Source organism: Anopheles moucheti, chromosome 2 (genome assembly GCF_943734755.1).
Source record: "Anopheles moucheti chromosome 2, idAnoMoucSN_F20_07, whole genome shotgun sequence".
Lineage (NCBI taxonomy): Eukaryota > Metazoa > Arthropoda > Insecta > Diptera > Culicidae > Anopheles > Anopheles moucheti.
In genome coordinates, this window is record NC_069140.1 from 95,059,510 (window position 1) to 95,084,840 (window position 25,331).

General features: G+C 43.3%; 1 protein-coding gene across 3 annotated transcripts; it reads left to right on the forward strand.

The window, feature by feature from the left end:
- Positions 1-362: 362 nt before the first annotated feature.
- LOC128298445 (guanine nucleotide-binding protein G(s) subunit alpha) lies at positions 363-23,895 on the forward strand. Of its 3 annotated transcripts, none has more exons than XM_053034196.1 (12): positions 363-471; positions 3,338-4,239; positions 17,393-18,099; positions 18,189-18,350; positions 18,406-18,502; positions 18,617-18,737; positions 18,874-19,002; positions 19,089-19,268; positions 19,345-19,469; positions 19,563-19,636; positions 19,706-19,852; positions 19,938-23,895. In XM_053034196.1, exons 3-11 carry the CDS (start codon positions 17,983-17,985, stop codon positions 19,850-19,852), a joined length of 1,152 nt encoding a protein of 383 aa, XP_052890156.1. In that variant the 5' UTR covers positions 363-471; positions 3,338-4,239; positions 17,393-17,982; the 3' UTR covers positions 19,938-23,895. The 3 variants fall into 3 exon arrangements, with proteins under 3 accessions (XP_052890156.1, XP_052890157.1, XP_052890158.1); XM_053034197.1 differs by lacking the exon at positions 363-471 and adding an exon at positions 1,347-1,481; XM_053034198.1 differs by lacking the exon at positions 363-471 and adding an exon at positions 1,476-1,515.
- The last annotated feature ends 1,436 nt before the right edge of the window (positions 23,896-25,331 follow it).

Below are 25,331 nucleotides of genomic sequence, written 5' to 3' on the forward strand. Positions count from 1 at the left end.
CACATTTGACATTAGCTCACCCATTTTGTGTACATTTGAGCGGTTTTAGAAACGTTTCTAGCGGCGAAAAATAGTATTTTCAACAACAATTAACTAAAACATGTTTACTAGAACTGCGGAGCAACTTTGTTTGACACCTTCAAGTGTTTGATGAGCTTATGTGTTTTAAATTTGTCATCGGTTGTGTTTTTTCAACTCTCTCTCCTCTCTTTCTCTTTCTCTCTCGCTCATGAGATCTCGTGACAAAAGGGAACAAATGGTGCGCACCTGCTGTACGCACCAGCCCGTCCGAAACCAGTGACCACGGATAATCGAGCGTTGGCTGCAATCGCAAAATTCAGCAGAGCTTGCTGTGCGAGGGTGTGTATTACTTTCGATACGGCGAGTTACCATTCCCGAGTTCGTGTACGCTAGCCCGCAGACAGGCCACACCAAGCGCACGCACGCACGGGTTGTCCGTGAGTTGTGAAGGTGCGTTTTTCTGTGCGTTAGTTTTTGGACGGGGGTGGTTTTGCAGCGTAAAAGCAATCGCACCAATTTTTCTTCCCACCCACCCACGGTTATCGGTGGGGGAGGAGACAAGGATAAAAAAGATGGTTATCGTAAAGCGCTCATAGCACCCTACAGTGAGAGAGTGGGTACGGTGCGTGCGTCCGTTCGTGCAACATTTCACTAGAAATTATATGTGTGCGTGTACCTGTGCCGTGTGCGTGATTTTGGGCGAGTGTGATACAACTGGAAGAAAGAAAAAGAGCACTCACTCGGGGAAAACGATTGAATTTGGCAGCAAAAAAATTGGTAGCACCGTGAAAATCGTGCGCGAGGAAAAGTGGTCAGCGAAAAGAAAAGAAACACACACATGTATGCACACACAACCTTTGGGAACAAAATAAAATCAGCATGAAAAAGATTGTGGCAAGGCTGGCAGAACGAGAAGAAGAACTGAGTGAGCGAGTGGGGTAGCGAAGTCCGCGCACGCATGAGAGCAAGCTAGACGGGCGTGAGAGAGAGTGCGCTAACGCGGCGCACAGTCGGTTGTGCACGTAAAAGTTGCTGGGAAAGAGCACGAACACAAAGATACTCGGATGCAGTGTGTGTGTGTGTGTGGGCGAGTGTCGCGAGAATAGTAGCAGCGGGCACAAAAGTAGTAGCAGTAGTGGTGGTAGTAGTATCAGCAGCAAGATAGTAACAACAGTGTTGGTATAGCGATGCCACACACACATACACACCGTGTGAGATAGTTACTCTAATTTTCGAGCCCAACAGGCAAAGCAAAATCAACAGAAAAGCAAATTTAGTGCGGAACAACGGTGTGTGGAACTCCCATTCTGGGAGTATTTCGCACCGAAGGGCAGACCTTGTTGTTGTTTCTGCTGCTGCTGCTGTTGTGTTGTACGTTACTGTTGGTTTTTCCCCGCTGTGGAGGAAGGTTATTTGCTGGTCACCCGTACCAAAACTCCACAACCCGTGAGCGATTCTTTGTGAGTGGCCGTGAATTTTGGTGTTTTTCGTGCGGTTAGCAACCAAGGGAGAGCGAATGAGAGGGAAGAAAAGAAAAAAAGAAAACGGGGAGAAAAAAACAGCCCTACAGGAGTGTCCGGCTAAAATCAATTTTCGATTTGCTCCGTGTTCTTTTTCGTGCGCTCCCATTCTCTCTTTCTCTCACTCGCTTCAAAGCTCTCCTTTTCGTGGGGTCCTTCGATCGAACGGGGTAAAGGTCGTGATGGATTTTCGTGAGTGTTTGTCGATAGGAAATCCATTTCCGTGTGTTTCCCCTTCCTAGCCAACCCTGTTACAGTGTGCGCCACCCAATTACATGTTTCCCTCGATCTCTCACTCAATAATGTAACGGTGAAGGCCTCCGGACGGGTGAAGTCGGGTCCGAATAGTTCCGTTCTTGGAGACAGGAGCAGTAAGCGCCTGCTGGGAACTATCATACATCCGCGAATGTTTTTAATTCACGCGCGCGCGTGTGTGTGGATGGTCCCAACTGTGCGCGCTCATGTACGTGTGTGTGGGAGTGTGAGAAAACGGTTGTCCAACAATAACAAAAAAAAGCATCCAGTGGTTGGCGATGCAGTCGATCGGAAGCTGTGCAACGGTGAAAAAGACACCTGCAGGAGTAAACTCCGACTGGCGGGTGACAGGTGATAGGGTGACAGCAACCCAAGTAGGGAGGAGGGTGGGCAGTGCGTTTCTTGGACGGCTATCGCGAGTTTTAGAAGCACCGAAGGTCTTCTCCATTATCAGCGCACTGTGGTGAGGGCGTGCGTGTGTATTTATTAGTATGTAAACTGTGTGCACTTTTCCGACCGAGTCTCTATATGCATAGCGAGTGAAGTATGAAAAATTAAATAGCCCTCCAAATGGTTATGATATACTTGTGTGTTGCGTTGGGGGTCCGATTTGGGGTGAGATTTTGATGGACGAACAGTGAGCACAGTGAGATGGGAAGCTTCTTCTTCGTTTCTGCCTTGTGTGTGTGTGTGTGTATTTCCTTCTACAGTGTGGTTAGTTTTCTTGGAAGGAAAAATCCCATCCCTCCGCTACACACCCTGAAAAATGTATCTGATTTTCATGGGGTAGGCATAAAACGAACGGAGTACCACAATGAAAAGGCTGCGTGAGACGTGAGAAATGGTTCACTTAGGCAAAGTCAAAGTGAAAAGTGCCGTGAATCGAAATGTGAAACAATTGCAAATTGAAGGGTGGGGGGGGGGGTTTGGCGTTTTTGTTTAAGAGGGACCTAAATTATTGGACATTGTGGGTCCTGGAAACGCAACAATAATGTGTACTAGGTGAACATGCAAGGCGCGAAAAAAAACAGCTTAGCTCACACACACCCGCTGGAGCTCGGAAAACTTCCCTGTGCCTAGTGTGTGTCTGTGTGTGTGTTTTGACCTGGGAAAATGGCAAAATATGGTGTGTGGTGGAAGTGGATCATATTTGGCTCACCACAGGAAGAATTTTTTTATGTATGTTGGAACTGTTAACTGTGTCAACAAGCAGAAGAAGATGCGTGAAATAACACACAACACACTGTCAAGCGTTTAAAGCCAAAAACCAAAGCAATTTAAATGTCAACCCGCTCGTGAGCACACATCAGCAGATGTGTAATTTACTATTCCTGCCCACCGTAAACCAGTGTGTATGAGGGTGTGTGTGTGTGTCTGTGTTCCGTCTCCAACATTGCGATGTAGGAGTCCGATTTTGTTCACTGTTGTCATGTTTTTCCCTCCTGGCAAAGAAATACATTATTGCGGAATAAGTTTTAGTTTTTAGTTTTTTATGTGTTTGCTTTTAAATAATTTCCCTCTTTTCCCTCCATTCCTTACAGTTTGTGCGTTGTGTGCCCATCCGCCCCGTTCTGATTGCCATCCTCCCGTACATATATATATATATAACTGTTGTGTATGTGTGTGCGCGCGTGCGGGAAATAAAGCAGCTACAATATCACATGCAGGTGCCCCAGGAGTAAGCACTGTACAAACCGTACCTAAAATCATTTGAAAGCAACAAAACAAAAAGAAAAATAACGAGCGCGCGAGAAATCAATAGGTAACCGGTAACTGTCAAACAAAAAAAAACAACAAAAAAACGCGAATGACACATCCCACTACTACACAACCCACACGATCGCCATTGCCTGCTGTGTAGTGTTTTATTCCTGGCTGTAAGTAGTAACTGTTCTGCTAAACGCGCGTTACACCATCCATCATCACACCCGCTGTTTCACGACGGGTGCACAGGTGCGTTATCCTGTGTAACGCACGGCGGGTCCTTGCTGTGTCTTAAGTCTTGCAGTTTGTTCGTGTGTATGTGCGTGCTTCGAGTGATTGTTTTACAATTGTAGCAAATAAAAAGTACGTGCAAAAGTGTATGATAATTTATATCCACAACAAGTAACGTGCCTGGGCAGTAGGCGAAAGTTAGCGAAAGAATTGTTTCGTTCTGTTTGGCACTCAACAACCACACGCGCGTGTTACCCAATCGAATCTATAGCCGCACAGTGCGTTTGCCGTGACAGTGTGGTGTTTGCGCGAAGAAATTGTGTGTTTTGTTTTAAAGTTTGCCTTTCATTTGTGTCTCCGCGTGATCGTGCGTGTGCTTCTGTGGTTCGTTTCCCTCCGATTCCCGAGATACCTCAACAGCAAGCAACAAAACCGCTGCAGATACTGGCCGGCAGCAGCAATCATACAACTGTAAAGTCCCAAAGTATCCGGAAATAATTCAAGCAAGGTAAGACACCAACAAATCCCCCCGCTTCCCTTTCCAATACAGCAAACCCCAATAAACTCCAGCAACATCATGTTAACTTCAATTCCACTGCCCAATCCAGAAGCGTTATTCTACACCTTCGCGCACCATCCACTTGTCCAGTGGATTTGTTTTCCGGTAGGGATCAATATTTATCGCTCCGCCCGCTCCCTGGTGCTGTTATTGTTGTGGTAAAGTTGTTCAACCTTTTACGATTCTTTTTATAGAAAATATTATCGACTACCGTGGGGGCCATTAAAAAAAAATGGTGAGAGTACCGAACCTCCACCACATCATACGATGGTGGCACCTTATCCCTTGAAGTTGTTTTTCTTCTTCCTGTTGTTTCTTTTAAATCGCCCATAAGTTGCCCTTGGAATGCTGGAAGGAAAAGCACCACGGTGGTAAAGGTCTCCGATACGATTAGGGGTTTTTGAAGCAACAGAACGCAAAAAATAGAGAGAGAGAGAGAGAAATGAGGAGAGAGAGAGCCAGAAAAGGAAGAAAGGAAGAGAGAGAGAAAGAGAGAGTGCCGCCCCGTACGTTGACCTTCTGGAAATCGACATTCTGGAGGATATTTTCTGGAGGTCCATACCGCTTTGCGTTCTAAATATAGAATCTTACACGAATATTACAGTCAACTTTTTTATGTTTGTTAATAAAAGCTGTTCGAGTCCGATGTGCAGAACAGAAGCAGGACAAATTGTGCATGGTTTGTTTTAATTCTGAGTTTGCCTGAATCTTCCTAGGGGAACATGGCAATCACAGTAAAATCTCTTTTGAAGTGTGCGTGTGCTCGTATGAACAGTCGAAGCCACACCAGTTCTTTACCAGGATCATCACCTCTGCCGAGAACAAGTGCTCGGAGGTACTAATCAAATCCTTCCCAAAAAGGGACCTCATTTTCTTTCAGTCCATCGTTATCACCCTGGAATAGACGGGGCTTTTGGAGAGTAGTGAGAAGATTTTTTTTCCTCCGATACTCTCGCTCTCTTTAGCTGAGACTCTCTCTCCAACATATCCACCCTTCGAAATCACGGCGTTCTGCTCTCTGTGTATGTTTCTTCCTGGAGTGTTGTCTGGCTGTGGTGGAATTTTTCCTTTTCATAGAATGAAGAAAAAAGAAATCATTTAACTCGTCACACATTCCCTTTCACTCTTCAATTGAATGCTGGTTCGAGGTGTACCGGACATGAAGTCGATAAGAATTACAAATATGTTACGGAATTTTTAGCTTACCGAACGAAAAGAATATTAAATTTCTAGCTGCTGGGAGACCGAATATCCTGTTGGAGGATATCGATTCCTTGCTCAGAGAAATTATGTTTTTTATTCCTGTGCAGAAGAGAGCACTGAAACGGAACTGTCGCTCTGGCCCCGCTAGAGGCGACTCGTCTCACCGAGGAAATGAGCTTTTCCTGCCGTGGTGAGAAATTTTTCCCCTACACGGTGAATTGGAGAAAGGTTTGCTCTGTGTGTTTTTCCCTACCGCCTTGGTGAGATGGGACGGCGTGTGTGAAACGTTCCAGTAGGTGAGCCGCGAGTTGAGACATTTTCCATATGCCCTTAATGGTGTTTGTTTTCCGGGGGAAGAAGGTTCGATACAACTTTTGGGTAAACTACTTTAAACTACTTTCACACTTAGAAAGTATTTTAAATTGCGAATATAGGTTGACGCTTTATGCTCCTAGATGTTCCTAGTAGGTAAATAGATAGCATGGTTCACTTACGGCTGTCAGGTTGAGCATTATTCTGTTGCGGATGAGAAGCAACTCGCGAAACACGGTGAAGCAATGCTCTTTTCATCCGTCGTCTCAGTGTGAGCGCCCGGCCGTTATTGCTCCCAAGGTAACTGTCGCGGAAATGTAGAGAGCAAATGAAAACGCACGTGTAGTTGTGTGTGTGTGTGTGCATGTGTGCGCACATCTTTTCACGGTTATCTCAGCCAGCTTTGATCTGGACGGTAGAAGAAGGTGGTTTCTGTGTGGAGATTCAATTGTGTAGCTATGCTTGGTGCGTCTCTCACATGTTCACCTGTTTTTAAGCGTGTAAGTGTGTGTGTGTGTGTCGCCCAGAGCAACACACAATACGCACGGACGCACGCACAAGCACGAGAGACGAAGAAGATGGAGACTAATTGCATTCACCGTATGCAGGGGCTAAACACTGTTGCTTGTTTAGCTTTAATGTTCGCTGTGGGCCAAATTGCAGCTTTATAAATTCCCACCAGCGCGCGGGAGAACGAGAGAATGGAGCAATAGATTGGATTGCTAGGAAATGTTCCAGCGGAAACCGGGGGTCCTCCAATGCTTGGGGGGATTGGACGGTGAAGGAAGCTCCAGGAAAAGCGAACGTATCTAGCGGGTGACTGCATGGTAGTAGTTAAAGTTTTTACATCCATTGAACGTAAGCCTATTTAAATCACTTTCAAAAACGTATACTGCCCTACGTGCTCGAAAATTACCCTTTTAAGTTTTAGTTTAAACTTTATTGATTTTATGGAGACGCCTAGTGGTTGGTAATTGTGTTTTTCTTTCTACCCATGATTGTGTATTGTGCTTAGGATATTTTCTCAACTTATTGTATTTTATAAAGAACCAAAGTTATAAAATTTACTACATCTGCAATGTTTATGAATGGGAATAAATGTTATTGTTTTTATTAGTAAATTATCCTCATTTTAATGAACTCCATCCAATGAATCGTAAATTAAAAACAACGATAAGCAGATAAAGTTGAAAAACAGATGACACAAATGAATCACTCAGTCTAGCCGTTATCGAAAATTACACGTGCTGCTAGAAAGAAGGTAGAATCAAATAGAGATATAAAAAAATAACTTATTCATTGTTTAATCGGGGGCACCCTTTTCTGGTTACTCATCTTTTCTTGCGAAAGCATAAAATCGAACAACAATACAATTCTCACCTTTTTTTTGTAAAACGCATGATTCATTTCCAACCGGTAGAAGTTGGATCGTAAAATGTGTGTGAATTAAATTGAAAAATGGAAATATGATGCCTGTTGCAGTGTACGCTCGACCAAAAACATACGAAGGAATGATTAGTTTTAATGTGCCTTAATTAGCACTAAATTGTAAACTAACAAACTCCCTAATGATGATGATTCAGCGACAGTGACAAGTACGTGGTGAAGGGTCTGCAAAGTTCTAGCTGTTGTTGTTTGCTTGTCCGGGGCAACGACAAGATGTGTTAAACGTTTGCTGCATCGTACCGCAATCGAAAGATGAACCAAGCAATGATAACAAATTTTATGAAACGGCGCTCTCGACGGGGTGCCCCAGACACGGACCTGGAGTCTCAGGTATTGGTGAGACGGTTTGGTTTGACACACCATACCGATGACTAATATGCGTTGTTCGACTTCTGTTCGCCAGTGTTCGTGTGGGTGGGTGGCTATCACGGACGATAAGCTTACAGCGTAATGACGAGCTGAAAATTTCGGGACCCTCCCGTGGCATTGTGTGACGAATGGATGGTTGCATGCATTGAAATGAAGTTTCAAACATGTCGCATTTTGACTTTTGCATTCTAAAAGTATTGATTAAAGACAGTATACTAATGGTCGCAAAGATAATGAATGTTTAATTTTTCCTCCGTTGTGTTTCTAAACCCCTTCCGCTAGAACCATACCACAAATAAATCAACGATCCGTTGGTGTGTTTGTGCCTTCCCCGAATTTCGTAACATGGAATCGGCGACTCGCAGGGAGAAGTCCCATTTCCACCTTTGGTTCACCTTTCGAAGAAATTCGTACCAATGTTAACCTTCTCAAACATCATCCAACCGGCTGCTGGCAGGTTTATTACGTACGGTCTTTGTCGTTCCAAACACCTACATTATTGAATGGGTGTGGTGGTCGAGATTGGAATGAAGAAAAAAAAACCACAACAAAAAAAGCAATAAAAGATTCTTAACCTTCGCTCGAGTACGACCAGCGTTATATCCTTTTCTGTTGCGTTTCAATCGAAAGTCTTTTGGGGTGTACCGTTGACTGAAGCGGTCGATAGTTGTTGAAGATTATTGTGGATGGTGCTAGAATGAAGCCTAACCGGTAGTATAGTGTATCAGAGGGCAATAATTGAAATGAGTTTGAGGAAGTAAAATAATCGTCCAATAGCACCGCCATACAGTCGTGTGTATGAGAATTTCGCCAAATTCCTCATAACGAGCACCCTTTTTAATAAGGAACGAGCAAATTTAAAAAATTCCAAAATGGTACCTTCAAACGAATAAAATCTCACATAAAATATCTCTTCTAGTTTGTTTTTAGTCAAAGTTCTGGCGACGCAGTGGCTATACGAGATTATAACAAATGGGAGAATAATGGTGGCGAACGAATTATTTCACTTTTCATACAAATTTTATTGGCATTGGACATTTTCATTAAGAAGAAGAATGCTTACTTTATTTAAATTTAAATATCCCCAATAAGAATCTCATGCATGAAAGGATTCCATATGTAACGATCATACAACAATTATTAGAAGTGTGATGATGATTCGTCAGTGGCTCACAATACACAATTAGATAGTTGATCCCACCGCACGCTCAGTAGGAATAATTAACCGAAGACAGACGGCACGTATAGAGTAATAAGATGGCACGAAGGACGTACTTTCGAGGGACATTAGATACGATTTACTCAATTCCCTGACAATAAACTCGCAAATCCATATCGAAAACCGATTTAATGATTAGAATGTTTACGATTAGAATGTTTACGATTAGAATGTAACCGATTTACTGTAAGTAAACACGCTCTAAATCATGTTGTGAAACTTTTGTAACTTACCCCGACATGTCACTATCCTGGTCATGGCACCACCGCTTCCCTTACACAAAGTTCTCGAACATGAGTTCTACCCATCCTTTCATCATTAAAACAGAAATGAAAAAAAAATGGTAGAACAAAAAATAATACAACCACAATACACACATACGCATATAAAATACACGTTTTTCCCACGCTTTTCTAACGCATCGCGTTTTCCCAAGCGTTTGGAAATTCGATCCGTGCTTTTTGAACCCCCTGGGTGTGTCCCCTGTGTGCACCTCTGTGTTGTTTCCCGTAACCGATTACGTGCATTTTGCCTCTTTGCCTTGCAAATTCCGGATACGGTCAAGGAACAACATCCGCTAAGTGACTTCTTTTTACCATCAATTAAGCTCCGCGCTTCTCTTCTCCGTTTCGTCTTTCGTTTGGGTTTGCCTTGGGGTTTGTGCAATACATATTTTTTTTTTAAATGTCCATTGCGCTCCATTCCTCTTCTGGACGATACAAACGTCGGCATGCTTTGCCACCCACGCCCGCCGTGGTGTGCGTGCATGCACGCAATCAGTTGGATAGTGAGCCCCGGGCACGAAGAGCGCACGACGTAAAAAAGAATTGCACTTTCGGCAGCGGATCCACAGTTGTGCTGGGGTTTTGAGCTGTTTGGGGTCGATAAAAATTATCTTTTATCTCGCGATTCGTCGCCATGTCGTCATTCGGGGTAGCTGGTGACGTAACGCGCACACACACACACCCACACACACTCGCGCACTGGACGGATGGTGGATGAGCGAAGCGAAGCGACGCGACCGTGTGTGCAACCAGTGTGCGGGAAGTGTTTATTTTTGGAGCTTTTGTACTCATCGTTCGATGGCTTTCGCGGGTTTGTGGCAGTGGTGTGACGGGGAGAGCTTATGGCGATCCCGATGGAGACAGCGTTTCCAAGAGACGGAAAACCAAGCAGCCACAGTCAATGAATGAAGCAGGTGAAAATACACATAGCAGGCCTGGTGTTTTTCGTACACTTTTCCTCCGTATTCCGGCTAAGATCGTCTCGCATGTGTAATGCACACCGCAGGGCCCCGATCGGTAGTCGTGTGGCGACAAATATCACCCAGCTGAGTCAAAGGGGCAGTTTTATGCCTCGAAACGCTTTGTCGCTAACATTTCCAAATGTTGCAAAGTAGTGCGATGAATTGTGCGATGAATATTGCTTCCATTAACCCCGGCATTACTGACCGGGTGAACGTGTTGCAGCGATCACGTTCGTTGGTATTGTGTTATTGATTGCGCATGAAAGCACCAACTCATGTAGCTTCCATACAATGCCCGCTTCGGGAAACCTCATTTTCGATCACTCAGGGCGTTTGGGGATGCTCAATAATTAATTAGCATTCATGTTTGCTACCACCATAGAGTTGTTTATTTATGCATCGGCGTATGGGATTACGTATTTCCTTCCAGCGTTATTTCTCACGTTTGTGTAACATTAGACGGGGTTTTCTTTTATTTTTAAACTTTATTTTTAACAATTTAAAGCCCTTTGCTAACTGCACATCAACTGTGAGAAATTTTAGTTGTGATTTTTGCATTCACTTAACAGGGTTGCTATAAAATACAATAAAAGATGTTCATTTTATTTTACATTTTCGGAAAGACATTTTATGGACATGTTTTTGTAAAGAGTTTTAAATTATTAAACTCATCGAAGGCAGCGATTTTTTTTAAGGTTAACTGAAATTTTCTTATTTAACTATTTTTTCTCTCACTTAACAAAAAAAACCATGCTGTCTCTTTTATTTTACTCTGCTTTACTTGACGGAATTGTTTTAATTACATCACAATTTAATCTGAATTCAATAATTTAAATGTTTTATTCATCTTATACATTTGTTCTTTGTCTGTTACGAAATTTTTAAAGTTGTTTTTTTTAATACAAGTACTTTACAAAGTTGTTTTTGTTTGTTTGTATTTTTCTGGTGATCTGTTGTGCGTTGAGTTTTTTCTTTATACATAACTTACACTGGAATTATTGTTACTAAGTATTATATCTTATTCTTTTGATTTGATTTTTATAGTTAACTATCTATTAAAAGCACCATTTGGGGAGGCCAAATAAAAGGTTTATACATTTCAATCGTGTTTTGACGTTTCTGCTGAAGTTTCTTACTGCAATTTGTAAGTATTCGGCTCAATGTTTGCTTTTCTTTGACTTACTGTTAAATGATGTAAAAATCCCTCATCATCAAATGGAGCAGCCTGGTAGTTTGTAGTTACGCTTAATTCGATGGAGTTTGAAAGGTATTTTGAAAAGAAAGTTTCAACATCATTTCAGTTAGTGCTTTTTTAAGTACAGTGTGTTATTGTTACATTAAAACAATGAATAGTTAAAAATTATTAATAATTTTATTTATCTGAAAAAATCTCGATTCTGATATTCTGACAATAGAGGGTTCTTACAAATTGTGTTTGTATTACAGCAGCGCTATAAGTATTGTTTGTAATGTCTAACAGATAGCAGATAAAAATTAAAGTGATTAGACGAAACGCATCCTCTTGGTGCAACCACACAGTCGCAACAAAGCTACAGCTGCTTACCCTTTGGCTCAGGCACGTTTATTTCCGCTCGAGTTCCCTTACCCAGCGCCAAAGTGTATATGCCATACCCGTTTAATCGCGCTCGTGTTAATGCTGTTAACATTATATTCGTCTCCACGCCACCGTTGCACCACGTTGCATATTCGGTTTTGCAGCCGTCAATGCGCGTGCCGAACCACCCGGTCCGTCACCGTGACAGATTGAATGAGTGTGTATCAACTCGGCAGGAAATGTGTGATGTTGTCCGACTATGGAGGCGACTCTTGTCTTCGCTGTAGTAAGGGGACACACATTTACCCTGCTCGGTGGCCGTCCGATCACGACGGTTGGATCGGCGGAGCGTGCAACGGGGAACGCTTTGCAACGGTGACGACGTCGACGAATGGCGCTGGCTGGAACTTGAGTTGGAAGTCCGGTCACATAATCGTCTGTCCGATTCCGCGGGATAGAGAGGGGGGATTGCCGTGCCGCTGGAGCAGGCAAACCGAACCGGTAAGACATGCAACTCGTCTCCGTTCGCCTGTTGGTTTGGTGTCCGTCGTGTGGGAGATACCCACTGGTTGGCGTATGTGGCGGCACGATCGTCCGGTACTGGTTGCTTTCGCTACAAACGTGATGCCGTTGTGGGCAGGTTGTGTGCACCATTGTTTTCTGTGTCTCAGGCAGCACAGATCATTGGGCTGTGGAGTGAATAATTGAGCTTGAGTCGGAGAAAGGATGCATTCCGCACCACGATGGATCGTCCGGCCTCTTTATGTGCATTACTGGCACATTCGTTAGACATGTGCAGCAATTTACCGTTGACTGTGTCGGTTAGAGAGAAAACCAACCGTTGCGCTTTTATTGCATAGTAGAGCATTGGTTAGAGGTTTGGGAATATTTTACATAATCATCAACGGCTCGATTAACGCGTCAAAGTATGGAGACAAATTTGTTGTCCCAATGTGTATTGGGAAGAAATATATTTGTAAATATGTGTAAATATAATCTTGTGCCTCACTCAGGGCTTCTCAAGATCTCGATGGCTTTAAAACTAATTTATTCTAAAACGAAGGAACTCACTCAGACTTCAGGCAGACGGACGACAAATTAACATCTAATTTCGTGTAATATTGATTAAAATTACATTTTCTTTAGTTAAAAATAGTCCATATTTACGTTCAAGAGCAGTTTCAATATCCAATCTGTTTGTTAACAATTGCTGTTAACAAATTTCCAATATTGGACGTATACAGGGCGCATTTTCATGGATAAAAGTTGCCTTAAATAATCGTTCACATCGATCCCTTCATAAATTCAAATAAATGTCTTAAGTAACTGCAAGAAAAGAATGGTCCTCCGGTCATGTATTATCGGAATTCGGTTAACACATAGACCGGTGTAGATTCCCATTAGCCCATTGAGTGGGAAAGAAACTCGAAAGAATCATCATGTAACAGTTCACCCAGCAGCTTGCGCGCGAACTTGCCTTCGACCTCTATCGATTAATGCTAATCAGCAACCGAAGTGCATTTCTGTACTGCCGTCGATCAAAGCGAACAAAAATGCCACCGATTGGAGATGGGAACCAGCTGTGAAGGAGTAGTGGACAACCGCCATGCCAACCGGGAAGGGGGAGACAGGTGTAATTGAGCGTCAGGCATCAGGTCCGGGCGTAAGCGACCTGGAATGTTATTAAGTGCTCCGAGTGCGACGGTACAAGCAATGGTATCGGCGGATTCCGAGGTGTCCGAATGTCCGACGGTTGATAGAACGCTAGCGCGTGTGCCTTTCTTTTCACCGCTGGCGACAATTATTTATTGGTTTACGTACGTACGGACGGGACCGCAGCTGGTGTTCGGCGAGCGGGTGTAGTAAATTAATGCGAGGAGAAATTATCGGTAGTCGTGTGACCGATTACACGATGGCGCTACCGTGCATCGAAAATTCGAACTGTGGTGTTATTTGCAACAACTTTTGCAAATACCTCTAGTGCGGCTAATGGTCGTTGCCAGTGCCCCAATGTCGACATTCTGAAATGAGGCGTAATTGTATGTTAATTGTGTGCATTACTTTCCCAAACAGTTCACAGCTAGCTAGCAAAATTGTATAATTTTTCGGAAACACACTAAGAATATTGTTTCTACCACTATCGAGACCACCCTTCCCCCGACGCACTCTTGCCCACTGACAGTTGTATTCGCGTGGCGTGACTTAACTTGTTCGTGCATCATCTCCATATCACTCGATAAAGTCAATCGAAAGTAAAAGAGGTCAAATCAATGATCACTAGCTCGTTGCGATGGTACCAATCGGTAAGCAACTGCAATGCCAGAACCGGTCAATTAGAACGTTCGAATCGCTTACCTATACCCTCCTAAGCGGTGCGGCTTTCACAATGGTTCGGGAACACAGTATAGTGTACAGTGTTGGAAAAATTGCATTTTTATTATTTTTATACAATTATTCATTAATTTTTTGCAATGAATTGGAGTATTCTGCTACTATGTTTTGCTACTAATGATATAAATGATTGACTTTTTTTATTTCACGAAAAACAACCTGGCTGTATTGCCTCGTAGTAAACATGACATTAATGACAATTGATTGAATCTAACGTTAAGTTTGTATTGTTGACATAATGCTATCGCTTTATACTTTTACAGTGATGGGAAAAAGTAAAGGACAAAAGTTCTTGTTATTTTAATTGTAATTATTTATTTTTTGGTACTTTGGTATTTTTTGGTTATTATGTAACGGTTAGCTAATTAACATAATCGATTGGTAGTCTCTGGGGGCGCTATTGTGAATCATTTTAATTTTTTCCGCACGTGTATTGACGTTTGGAAATGAGGTGCGTGAAGTGAATTTGATTTGATGAAAAGCAACAGTTTTATTGCTGGCTTTAATCAGGCTCGGTCATACTATCCATATTTTACAAAGGGTGTTCAATTTTTCTGTTAATGTTTACTCATTTTTTTTAACAGACAAACATTTTTTGTTCATAAATGTCCTATGAACAATTGTTGTAGAAAATTGTTTATTTTTAAATAAATTTGAAGAAACAATAAAAATATTATTTTAATTTCGCATTAAAATTTGTTATTACCTTACTTTGCTACGCTCGTTTAACATTTGTCTTAACATACCAAAATTGATAATTATACCCATTTTTAAAAAAGCATAATCATTTGCAACCATTTATTAAAAGCAAATGATTATTTCTAATTGTTTTATCCTCCTTTCAAAAAGTCGTGAAGCGAAAGGTAGGGGTTCATGTTTATTTTGTGTAAATAGTTGAATAATTCCAATACCAATATAATACCAATATAATTTTTAAATCTGTTTTAGACTATTGCAAACACACTTGGGTTACATTTATGCTACGCACTGTGCATCATTTCAGTTACTAACATTCTGTCCTGCTGGGGCGCTTGGTTGAAGGCGCTGTTATTGTGGGTACGTTCTCCACCACACCCAAGTGCTGTGTGAATCACAACATTCGAAAGGCGAGAATAATTGTGCGTAGATACGCTGTACTTAATCGCTAACACCATCATCATCATCCTCCATGGGTGCTGGTCGCTTCCATCATTAGCTTCCAAATGGGAGATGACTGATGGGGAGACTGTGGAACGTCGCTATTGTGTGCGGCGCCTGGCATTTCCCGCAAAAGCTCACCCTGGCCCATCGCAGCACTCACTCACACCATGGTGATCTTTTTTTAAAACCGGATGAAAATAGTTCGGGGGAGGAGTGGCGGGGCAGGGTTACGAGCATAGCCATTTTTTTATTGCTCCATATTGCTGTTTCTACTCCATCTCGTGTTATCCAACACAGACGGATGCGAGTTCTAAAAACCGCAACTCCGCAACTGAACGGCTGTTTGGAAGGGAGTGGAACAGAGGTGCTAGATAATCATAGACGCGGACACAGACACGACTACACAGAGAATGACAATCGGTGGGTATACGACGGATTGATAATACGCTGAACAAATTTTCTCACATTGCATAATTATCAACAGCAGCAGCAGCAGCAGCAGCAGCAGCAGTAAATGCCGCGCCACAACTGTTGCAAGCAAATCAGAGCTAAAAGTGTACACGGTTGAGAGTGAGCTGAATAGGGCTGTTAACGAGACGAGAAAAAAGATAGAGAAACAGAGAGAGAGACAGAGAGTAATGGTTGGAAGTATAAACGAGAGATGATAACATGGTTAAGGTGTGCTATTAAAATGGTAGTTCGATTCCTGGAACACGCATGAGGTATCGGGCGCGCGACCGCTCGAACGCGCCTGCAACCGAGGTGCATGCTGAAGTGCATCTAATAAACTATCAAGCATATCAAACAAATCTCCTCCTACTGCGGCCACATTGCACTCGTGCATAGTAAATAAACAATTCATTTTTTAATGCCTTTTTTGCCTATCGACTGTGTAGTGGAGTTGACAGACAGGTGATGCAGAACTATCTGCAGATGTTGGCTGTATCCACGTTGTTGTACTGTTTCATCAAGATAGTTTATCAAAGCTTCGTCTGATATTATTGTCCAGAGTACATGGATTTAATTCGCAGATATTTGTTGGGCACTCAGTTAAGAAGTTCTACAAAAACCTGGGTATATCTCATATTAAATGTTCAGTACGTTTAATCTGGAATCTGGTCGTTCATTTTATCCAAAGATTGCTCAGATTCCAAACGATCGGTAGTGGACTAGCAGCATCAATGAAAGAGGGACATGAGTACCACCACGTTCGAATCCCGGTGAACAAAGTCCGTGTTTGTGGGCGCACAGCTATTCTGCTGGGACTGATGTTAGACTTTGAATCGCTACTTGAGGCTCCAAGATGTCCAAGGCTTCATGAGAAATCGAAACCTGAGTTCGAGATCCATGTGAAACACTACCACTAGAAGAGAGACTTTATGGGCATAGATTGTTCGGTATCAATTTTGTGACGTTATCACCCTATGGCGAATTAAACATGTTGATACATTAGCGATGTCACCTTGATGGTAAGACGTCATCGTGTTTCTTGCGTAACGAGAAGAACTCTTCGGGTTCTTCCCGCAAAAGGAAGCGATAAAACTGGCCTACGGAATTGGCTGGCCCAACAACTCCCGGAGAAAACCGATACAATTGGAAGCGATTATTACTCTTTGTTATAGCATCATCTTGCCCGAAAAGCTCCCCAGTCAATGTGTGTGTGTGTGTTTATGCGTGTGATGATGTGGTTCATCCGTCCCTGCCCGGTTGCGGATGCATTATTCACATCATCTCCCATGCCCCATTCATTAAGGTATCTCCCGCTACGCGCATTTCCGATCGCGTGCAAAGAGTGCGCTTTCGCTCGTTGTCGCTCCGGACGATCGGATCGTGTTCTCCGCCATCCCTTCGACGGGGTAAGATTCTGTCGTAATTTCAAAGACTCCCTCGCTGTCGGCGTGGTGGGTGCGCAGGAGTGGTTGTGGCGTAGGGGAACCGGCAATCAACCGTTCTGCGGGCCGCTCGAGGTTGTGCACACATTTCATTAACAAGTGCATCAGTTTTCTAACGTCAGTAGCAGCAGCAGCAGCAATAGGTGCACCAACAGTTGGACGCACGGTGGAAGGCTGGTGGTGTCGCGTCGTTTGGGATCGGTGTGGATGTGCGTGATTTAAATACAGCTTCATTCGGGTGTAATTTCCCCCACAATCCCACACGCCCTCTTCATTACTTTTCCGAGAGAGTGTGTTTAATTCTAATGTGTGTTCGCTTATCATTCCAGCGTATCGGACGGGTCGAACGCACGGAGTCAGCTGTCAGTAGCCGCCCGCGTACAGGAAGGCCAAATATCTGTGGAAAGTTGAGAAGGAAGACACGTCGCATGTAGAGCAATTAAAAACACAGCCACACAAACATGACCGTATAGGAGAAGAAAGTCCACGAGTCGAAGATAAATTGACACATTGTGGACGGACGCAGTTGGCAGACCTTGCATGGTTGTTGTAGTATGCACATCACCTAGATAGGGGAAAGCGTCCACAAAACAAAAGGGCAGTGTGTTTAGTTGCAGCTGTACAAGAGCCCTACTCCTTCGGGGATCTCGCCGGGAAGAAGCCGTGACAGCACACTCATCCCGAGGCGAAGCGGTGCGAATAAACGTCGCGGTGTGCGGTTGGGTAAGAGAGCGACCGAGCGAACACAAAACCAGCGTACGCGACACCAACCCTCCCGAGCACGGCGAAGACGGAGGGTTTTCGGGAAACATCGCACCCCATCTAGACGCTGGCTCGCAACGGTGAAGCCCGGGGGGCCGAGTCTCCCGATACGTCACCGGAAGGCGGTGCCACCTGCTGGTGGGCGCCCTGGTCAGCGATGGGTTGCTTCGGTTCAGCCGGATCGAAACAGTCGGACTCGAACAGCTCCGAGGATACCAAGAGCCAGAAACGGCGCAGCGATGCGATCACGCGACAACTGCAGAAGGACAAACAGGTAAGCCTGGTTTTTTTCTTTTGGGGGGGCAAGTGGATGCCATGTAAACGATGCTCAAACCGGATGAATATACTATCTGCTCGTTACAGGTGTACAGAGCCACGCACAGACTGTTACTACTCGGTGCCGGTGAGTCCGGCAAGTCTACCATCGTGAAACAGATGAGAATATTGCACGTGAACGGGTTTTCCGACAGTGAGCGGAAGCAGAAGATAGAGGACATTAAGAAGAACATTCGTGATGCTATCCTGGTGAGTAAAGGGCAGTACTAATCACGTCTCATTCTCCTATCGCGTCCATTTGCAGACAATTACCGGTGCGATGAGCACACTGACACCGCCTATTCAGTTAGAAAAACCGGAGAATCAGGCACGGGTAGACTACATTCAGGATTATGCGTCAGGTATGCATGGCAGGTGGGACCGCCAGGTCTGCCACTATCGTCCTTGTAATGTTCCGGCACATCGATTGAAACATTGGCACTAATGATTGTTCTCTGCTTTGATTTCCATCACAGGGCCTGATTTCAATTATCCGCCGGAATTCTACGAGCACACCGAAGAGTTGTGGAAAGATCGCGGTGTCCAACAGACGTACGAGCGATCGAACGAGTATCAATTAATTGATTGTGCTAAATAGTAAGTAATAGTAGGCCCGTGGACTCTGAAGGGTGACCTGCCACTATCTGCTGTCGCTCTTCATTAACCGTTCGAATGAGGTGGAATGTGATATTGGTTCTAACGTGCGTGTGTGTAACTTGCCTTTCGCTCGCAGCTTTCTGGATCGTGTTAGTGAAATCAAGCAGCCTAACTATACTCCAACCGAGCAGGATATCCTGAGATGTCGTGTGCTAACCTCTGGCATTTTCGAAACTAGGTTTCAGGTTGATAAAGTGAATTTCCAGTAAGTTGCTCGTTCTTTATCGCGCACTCATTCTCCCCGTCGTTATGATATTGACGTTTGGCTTATTTCCTGCCTGTCTTTTACAGCATGTTCGACGTCGGAGGGCAGCGAGATGAGCGGCGTAAGTGGATCCAATGCTTCAACGATGTCACAGCAATCATCTTCGTGACGGCGTGCTCTAGTTATAATATGGTCCTGCGCGAAGATCCCACACAGAACCGGCTACGGGAGTCGTTGGATCTGTTTAAAAGTATTTGGAATAATCGGTGAGAAGCTACACACGGAGCATGCACGGTTGCAGGATGCAGGAGTAACTTTATTGCTTTGGTCACTTCATTGCAGATGGTTACGGACTATATCCGTTATATTGTTTTTAAACAAGCAAGACTTGCTTGCGGAAAAGATAAAGGCAGGCAAGAGTAAGCTGTCCGACTATTTTGGCGAATTCAATCGTTACCAGACGCCAGGTAAGAGCTGTTAGGAAAATGCAACCTAGCAGGAAGGGTAAGGAAAAGGAATTAATAGAACTGAATTTGATTCGTTTCCAAACTGTTTTCTAGCCGACGCTGTATGCGAAATGGGTGAAGATCCAGAAGTGATTAGAGCAAAATATTTTATAAGAGATGAGTTCTTGGTATGTTCAATTTGGACGTCGTGCAGTGCGTGTACGTGTGGTATGCAACTAATCTTCTGTTCATTGCAGCGTATATCGACAGCGAGTGGTGATGGCAAACACTACTGCTATCCACACTTTACCTGCGCTGTAGATACGGAAAACATCAAGAGAGTTTTCAACGATTGTCGGGACATCATTCAGCGGATGCATCTGCGGCAATATGAGTTGTTATAGGTATGGCTGGCTACTTGCAGCTCGCACTGCTTCAACCCGTATCTCTCTAACCCGTATTCCTTACAATTCTTGTACCATGTTTCAGACATACTTAATGATTTCGATACAACAGCAACTTGGTCGTCTCATTTTAGTTGTGTCTATCGTGAAACAAATATCAAACCTAGCCAAACTATACTAATTTTATAATAAAACAAATATTTGATTAGGAATTAATCAAAACAAAAAAAAGGAACATGTATAAGCACACAGATACACACCCACACATGCAAAGTACATGCCTCTCCCATCTAAGTACACACGAACACACGTTATGATCAACAGATCGACGAGGTACACAAAAATGAGCACACTCACGCGAAAGTTTGGACAAAATCACGAGAGTAAGCCCACAACACAACAGAGATCCCTTCCTCGCCACTTTCCTTTCCCCACCCCAGTAACCGATGGTGGGTGGGGTAAATTGGTGATTGATGCGATGATAGAACCGGGCCAGGTGGTGCAATAACGAACGCCGGCAAGCAACAGACCCAGTGCATGGCCATCCGGCATCCTGTGGTGAATGGGAGCTGCTACAACCCGACAAACAAGTTGAACCTGCTCGAATGAAGACGAGAGCAACACACAAGCAACAAATTGAAAACAACTGCCCGTCGAAAAGCGCAAATTATAGTGAAAGCAAAAACAAAACAAAACGATGTCTCCCGCGAAGAAGCAAAGAACAGGGCCCCGTTGAACGAAACCAAAACTGAGAGAAAGCAAGGATGAGATACACGCGCTCCTTGTAAACTAATAGCTTGTTTCCTGCACCCGGCAAAGGTTCACAACACGACCGTTAGTAGACCGGGCAGAGCGAGCAAATGGATAAGGATTCTGCTAAGTAGTGGTAAGCCTTTTTTGTGCAATAAATTCGGCGGGTGTAGATTTAGGATTAGTAGTGGGGATAATAATGAGACAAATTCTCACACAAAAACACACATTACACCGTACGGTATATATATATACCCGCTGTACAGTAGTAGTACCGGCCGGGTGGTTTAGTATAGCGAGCGTAAGCAAACCATGGTGTCAAGAAATGTGCTGGCGGAAACCGTACCGTTTCTTTCCGTTACATCGTTCATGCAAAGTGTCCGCGTATAGGCTTAGAAAACGAGATCCATAAAGGAAAACGGTCACTCAAACGCAAACAAGCAACAGGCGCAGGAGAATCAGTGATGCTCGCACTCAGCTTCCAGTTTGCTGCTTCCGATAGGGCGCAGAAGATGCAATTGAAGTGATGTGATCGATAGCCCAACCCCGAACTAGTGATCAGGTGTAGAAGAAGGATGGAGAGAAGTGAGGCAGAGGACACAGATCCGTTTTGCAGTGTTCCGTATCATGAACGGCGTACAGATAAAACACCGTAAAGTGAGCAAAGAAGAGCGGGCTTAGGATTAGTACTATCGCAACGTAGCTGTTGGAATTTCAGTATTTCGCTCTCATGTTTTTATAATCGTTTGTTTCCTAATGTTGTTATTTTTGTTTTCAAATTGCAAAAAATGTCTGTTTTTTTATGCGGTTCGTGGCATACCCAACCGGCACAACCAACCAATTTGTATTAATTAGATCACCGCATGCGCCATAAGACTCTATTTCTATTGTTTATGTTAGAGAGGAAGAGAGTTCTCGTGTCCCGCGCCGGAACGCGTATGTTAGAACGCTAGGTTAGAATTTGTTATTTGTTTTAATATATTGTTTTTAACGTTGTGTAGATAGAGAAACATCTTTGTTTTCACCTTTCCAGGCCTGCACTTTTTATTTTTCTGTTGTTAGGTACAGTTGGGGTTATAATTTTTAAACTGTTGACAGTCAACCGCGCAGGGTTCGTTTCCTTTGCTTTGGCGTTGCTTTTGTTATGTTTTGTTAGGAAGTTATCGTTGTTTAGGCCTGTACAAAATTAAGGCTTTGTGCAGACGGTAGGCTTCATTGTGCTTATGGTGACGTGTAATGCTTTCGATGCACTTTGCTGAAACCATGGCGCCTCCGGCAGTAGTTCTATGAATTTGTTTTTAAACTAAAATTGTAAATTATGCTATCTGTATCGGACATAATTGTTGTACATACAAATAACTCAACAGACAACAGCAATGTAATTAGATCAATAATAGCCATATTTATGTTACCGAATACACTCCAACAGTAAAACATCAGTTTTTTTTTATTACCAATTATTTAATTATCCGTAAAAGTGTCCACGGTACTCGATAGTTGTTAAAGTGCGGAAACCCCTGTCGTCTGTACAAAACCAAACCGGAAAAAATACACACATTGCCGCAAGTTCGATTGTTTCGGTTTGGTTTTCCTTGTGTTGTGCGTGTGTGTTTTGTTTTTCGTTACTACTCGCTGTAAATGTAGGTTTTTATCGTGTCACATAAATGTGTTGTGTGGTGGTGTGGTTAGGTCGTACGGTGGAGAAAAACAGTGTGTATTTTGTGCAGAAGGATTTAGTGATGGAAACCGGATCACTGTAAACCGGACGGAATGCTTTAGCAAAATACGTAGTTAAATGTAATGAAGAGGATCGTATGTGCGGGTGTGTGCGCGTGAAGGCGAAGAAAAGTGCAAATGGAGTGAAGCGATGGATTAGTGAAAATGTTATTTTGAAACAGAATAAAATTCTCTTAGGTTACTGAAAGTTTATTTACCAGCTGTCTGTAGGGAAAGATGCACGAAGCGGGCAGAATCAAAGTAAGACTTTAGATAATCCAATTCCACGTGTATGCAAACAGTCAATACAGTTAAATGGCACAGCAACAGGAAGGAAAGCTTTACGTCTTGGTCGTGTCGATAGGAGAAATTCGTTTATTTAGAAGATTACCTACACCTACCGTTATCTCTCGCCAATTTTGAGTTTCAATCGGGAAGGCATTAGGTTGTACAATTTGTGGTTTGGGCAAGTAAGTTTGAATCTCGTATCGAAAGGTGAAAAGGGCTGAGGTGATAAAGCTAAACTCTGCCACCTGCCATCTGGAAGCGGTCGGGTCGCAGCGTATATCGAAGACACAAATGTAACAGTAAACGATTCCCCCGAGCTGGATGTGATTGCTTGACGCTACACGCAAAACAAACAAAACCGAAATAATTCGTAGGCTTCGTAGAGGAAACGCAACAAACTGCAGGTGTCCAGTCGTACATGAGGGAAAAGGAAATATAAAATGTGTGGTGTGGAGGGTCGAACACATCTTGGTGTGTATGTAACAACGCAGTAACAAGTGGTTCTGTTCGGTGGAAGTAAAATGCCAACAACAAGAAAATCCACAACAACAGCTAGGAAAAGGCAACTGAAACATGTAAACCAGTAAAACCCTGCAACTACACACACACACACAGCATGAACAAAACATGAAACAACACAACACGTAACCAAATCAGAATCAGATGGCAATTTTGTATAGCTTTATTAATGGGTATAGAAGAAACAAGGCAAGAGTACCCCACACGCACACACACAGAAGAAATATTCGAACGAAAATGATAGTCAAATGAATGGTGTTTATTATAGATGTTAAAGTAGTACATACATAAAGGTAAAATGGCGGCGGCATACAAAACAGTTCGATACAAAGGGGGATTAACAGGAAGGAAGAAAGTTGGCAATAATAACGGCAAATTACTTTCGTTGCTGCGTAAATGATTATGCGTCGTTTTTCTTGTTTTGATTTGCTTTTTCCACAATCTTTACCCATTTGTTTTCTTTTTCTATCACATCATTGATGAGTTTGTGTCACGTGGAAGCTGTTACTTCCGTATTCTCGTTAACTAACTAACCTAACTAACTACCAAGCATCGGCTTAGAAAGCGGTAACTTTTCACGGAACAAAAGAAAAACGTTGTGTTGCAGGAATTCGAGGCTCAATATAGACATGGGGGCATTTTCAACGTTCAAAAGGTTGCACACATCACAGCAACCTCTGTGATGGTTGTGGGCCGTGGCAAACGCAAGCGGAAGTAACTGCATAGATCTGTCGTCTTCTATCCTAAGACGATGCATCGCCCAAATCTGGTCTGCCATCTTGAATTTGATTTTGATGTTCTGATAAAAAAAAATGTTTGCAATGCACAGAATTCGTAGCAACAGTGGTATGCTAATTGGAGCCCACCAGTAGAGTAGACATACCTTTTTATCTTTAAAGGGTCCTCCTGTTTGCTCTCCCAGAGGCGAATACAAACTTTTTTTTGCACGGCAAACTTAGCCCCTGTCTAACCCCCTAAACGGTTCTTCATCGCCTGCCCTTGGATTTGCCTATGGTTGTTTGGTATCCTTGACGCACACCTTAATGCCAAAAACGAATCCTAGGCTACTTGTCATTTTACTTTGCATGCATCGACCTGCATCCTATACCGACTTTGGCAAAGTCATAGAACGAGTCGCGGTTTGCTTTGATTTTATTTTGACAGTTTCAAACGACCCTTCACCCTTCGAACAGTGCCATTTTTGTTATGTTTGTCTGACTGCGGATAGAGCGCCGCCTTACTGGACGGTTTGGATGGACGAGCAACGCCAGAAAAGCGGTTAATCAGGCTAAAAGGGTGAAAAGGTATAACCTAAGGGGGTACCAGCAGTGTCCATTTTTACAACCGGACAGAATCGCGCGGTACAGAAGGGACGTGAAATGAGAGTAGTGCCGTAGGAAAGCGGGCGAAATAGATGTGTTAAAATTAGTGCTATTTATTTTATTTCTATTACCACTAGAAGGTGATGCCCGGCAAGCAAAGAACACACACACAAAACCTACGAAAGGCATCGACAATCGTCATGGAACATCGGATGATCGGTGCGCTAGGGAGACCAATTAAACCATACGCAGAATAACGATCGAAACATGCTGCATATTACTTTTCTCTCGATACACACACTCACACACACACAGTAACACATGCAACAACAGCAACAATAAAGCAAAAGGAAAAACATGTTTTCGTCATAAACGCGAACAAATGCGCCAGCGGGAATGTATGATAAACGGATAGCGAATGGTGTGTGTCTGCGATGAACCTCTCGTGCAGAGTAGGATTAGATAAAGCTAATACAAAAGGAGTAACCCATTTACATTGAAATAATGGTAGTAAAACTGAGCAGAGGAAGGAAAATGTATATCGTTTACACATACATATACATACATATACATATATACATCTTATATATATATATATATATACCTATATATATACATGTAGGGAAAAAAGCAGAGATGAAATCGCAGATGCAAACAGATGTACTATTTTGTGTTTCGTTTATACTATTGTGCGGTTCCCTCTGTAAATGATGTCTCTACCGTTCCCGAGTCCATAGCACACCCACCTTCGTACCTTTCTTCTGCTGTGTTCAGTCAATTGTCGCCGACTGTCGTTGACGTGAGCTTTCGCGTGAGCACGCATGCATATGCATGCGCCGATGGCCGGTAACCCTCGACTCGATGTGTGATGAAACACTGCACCT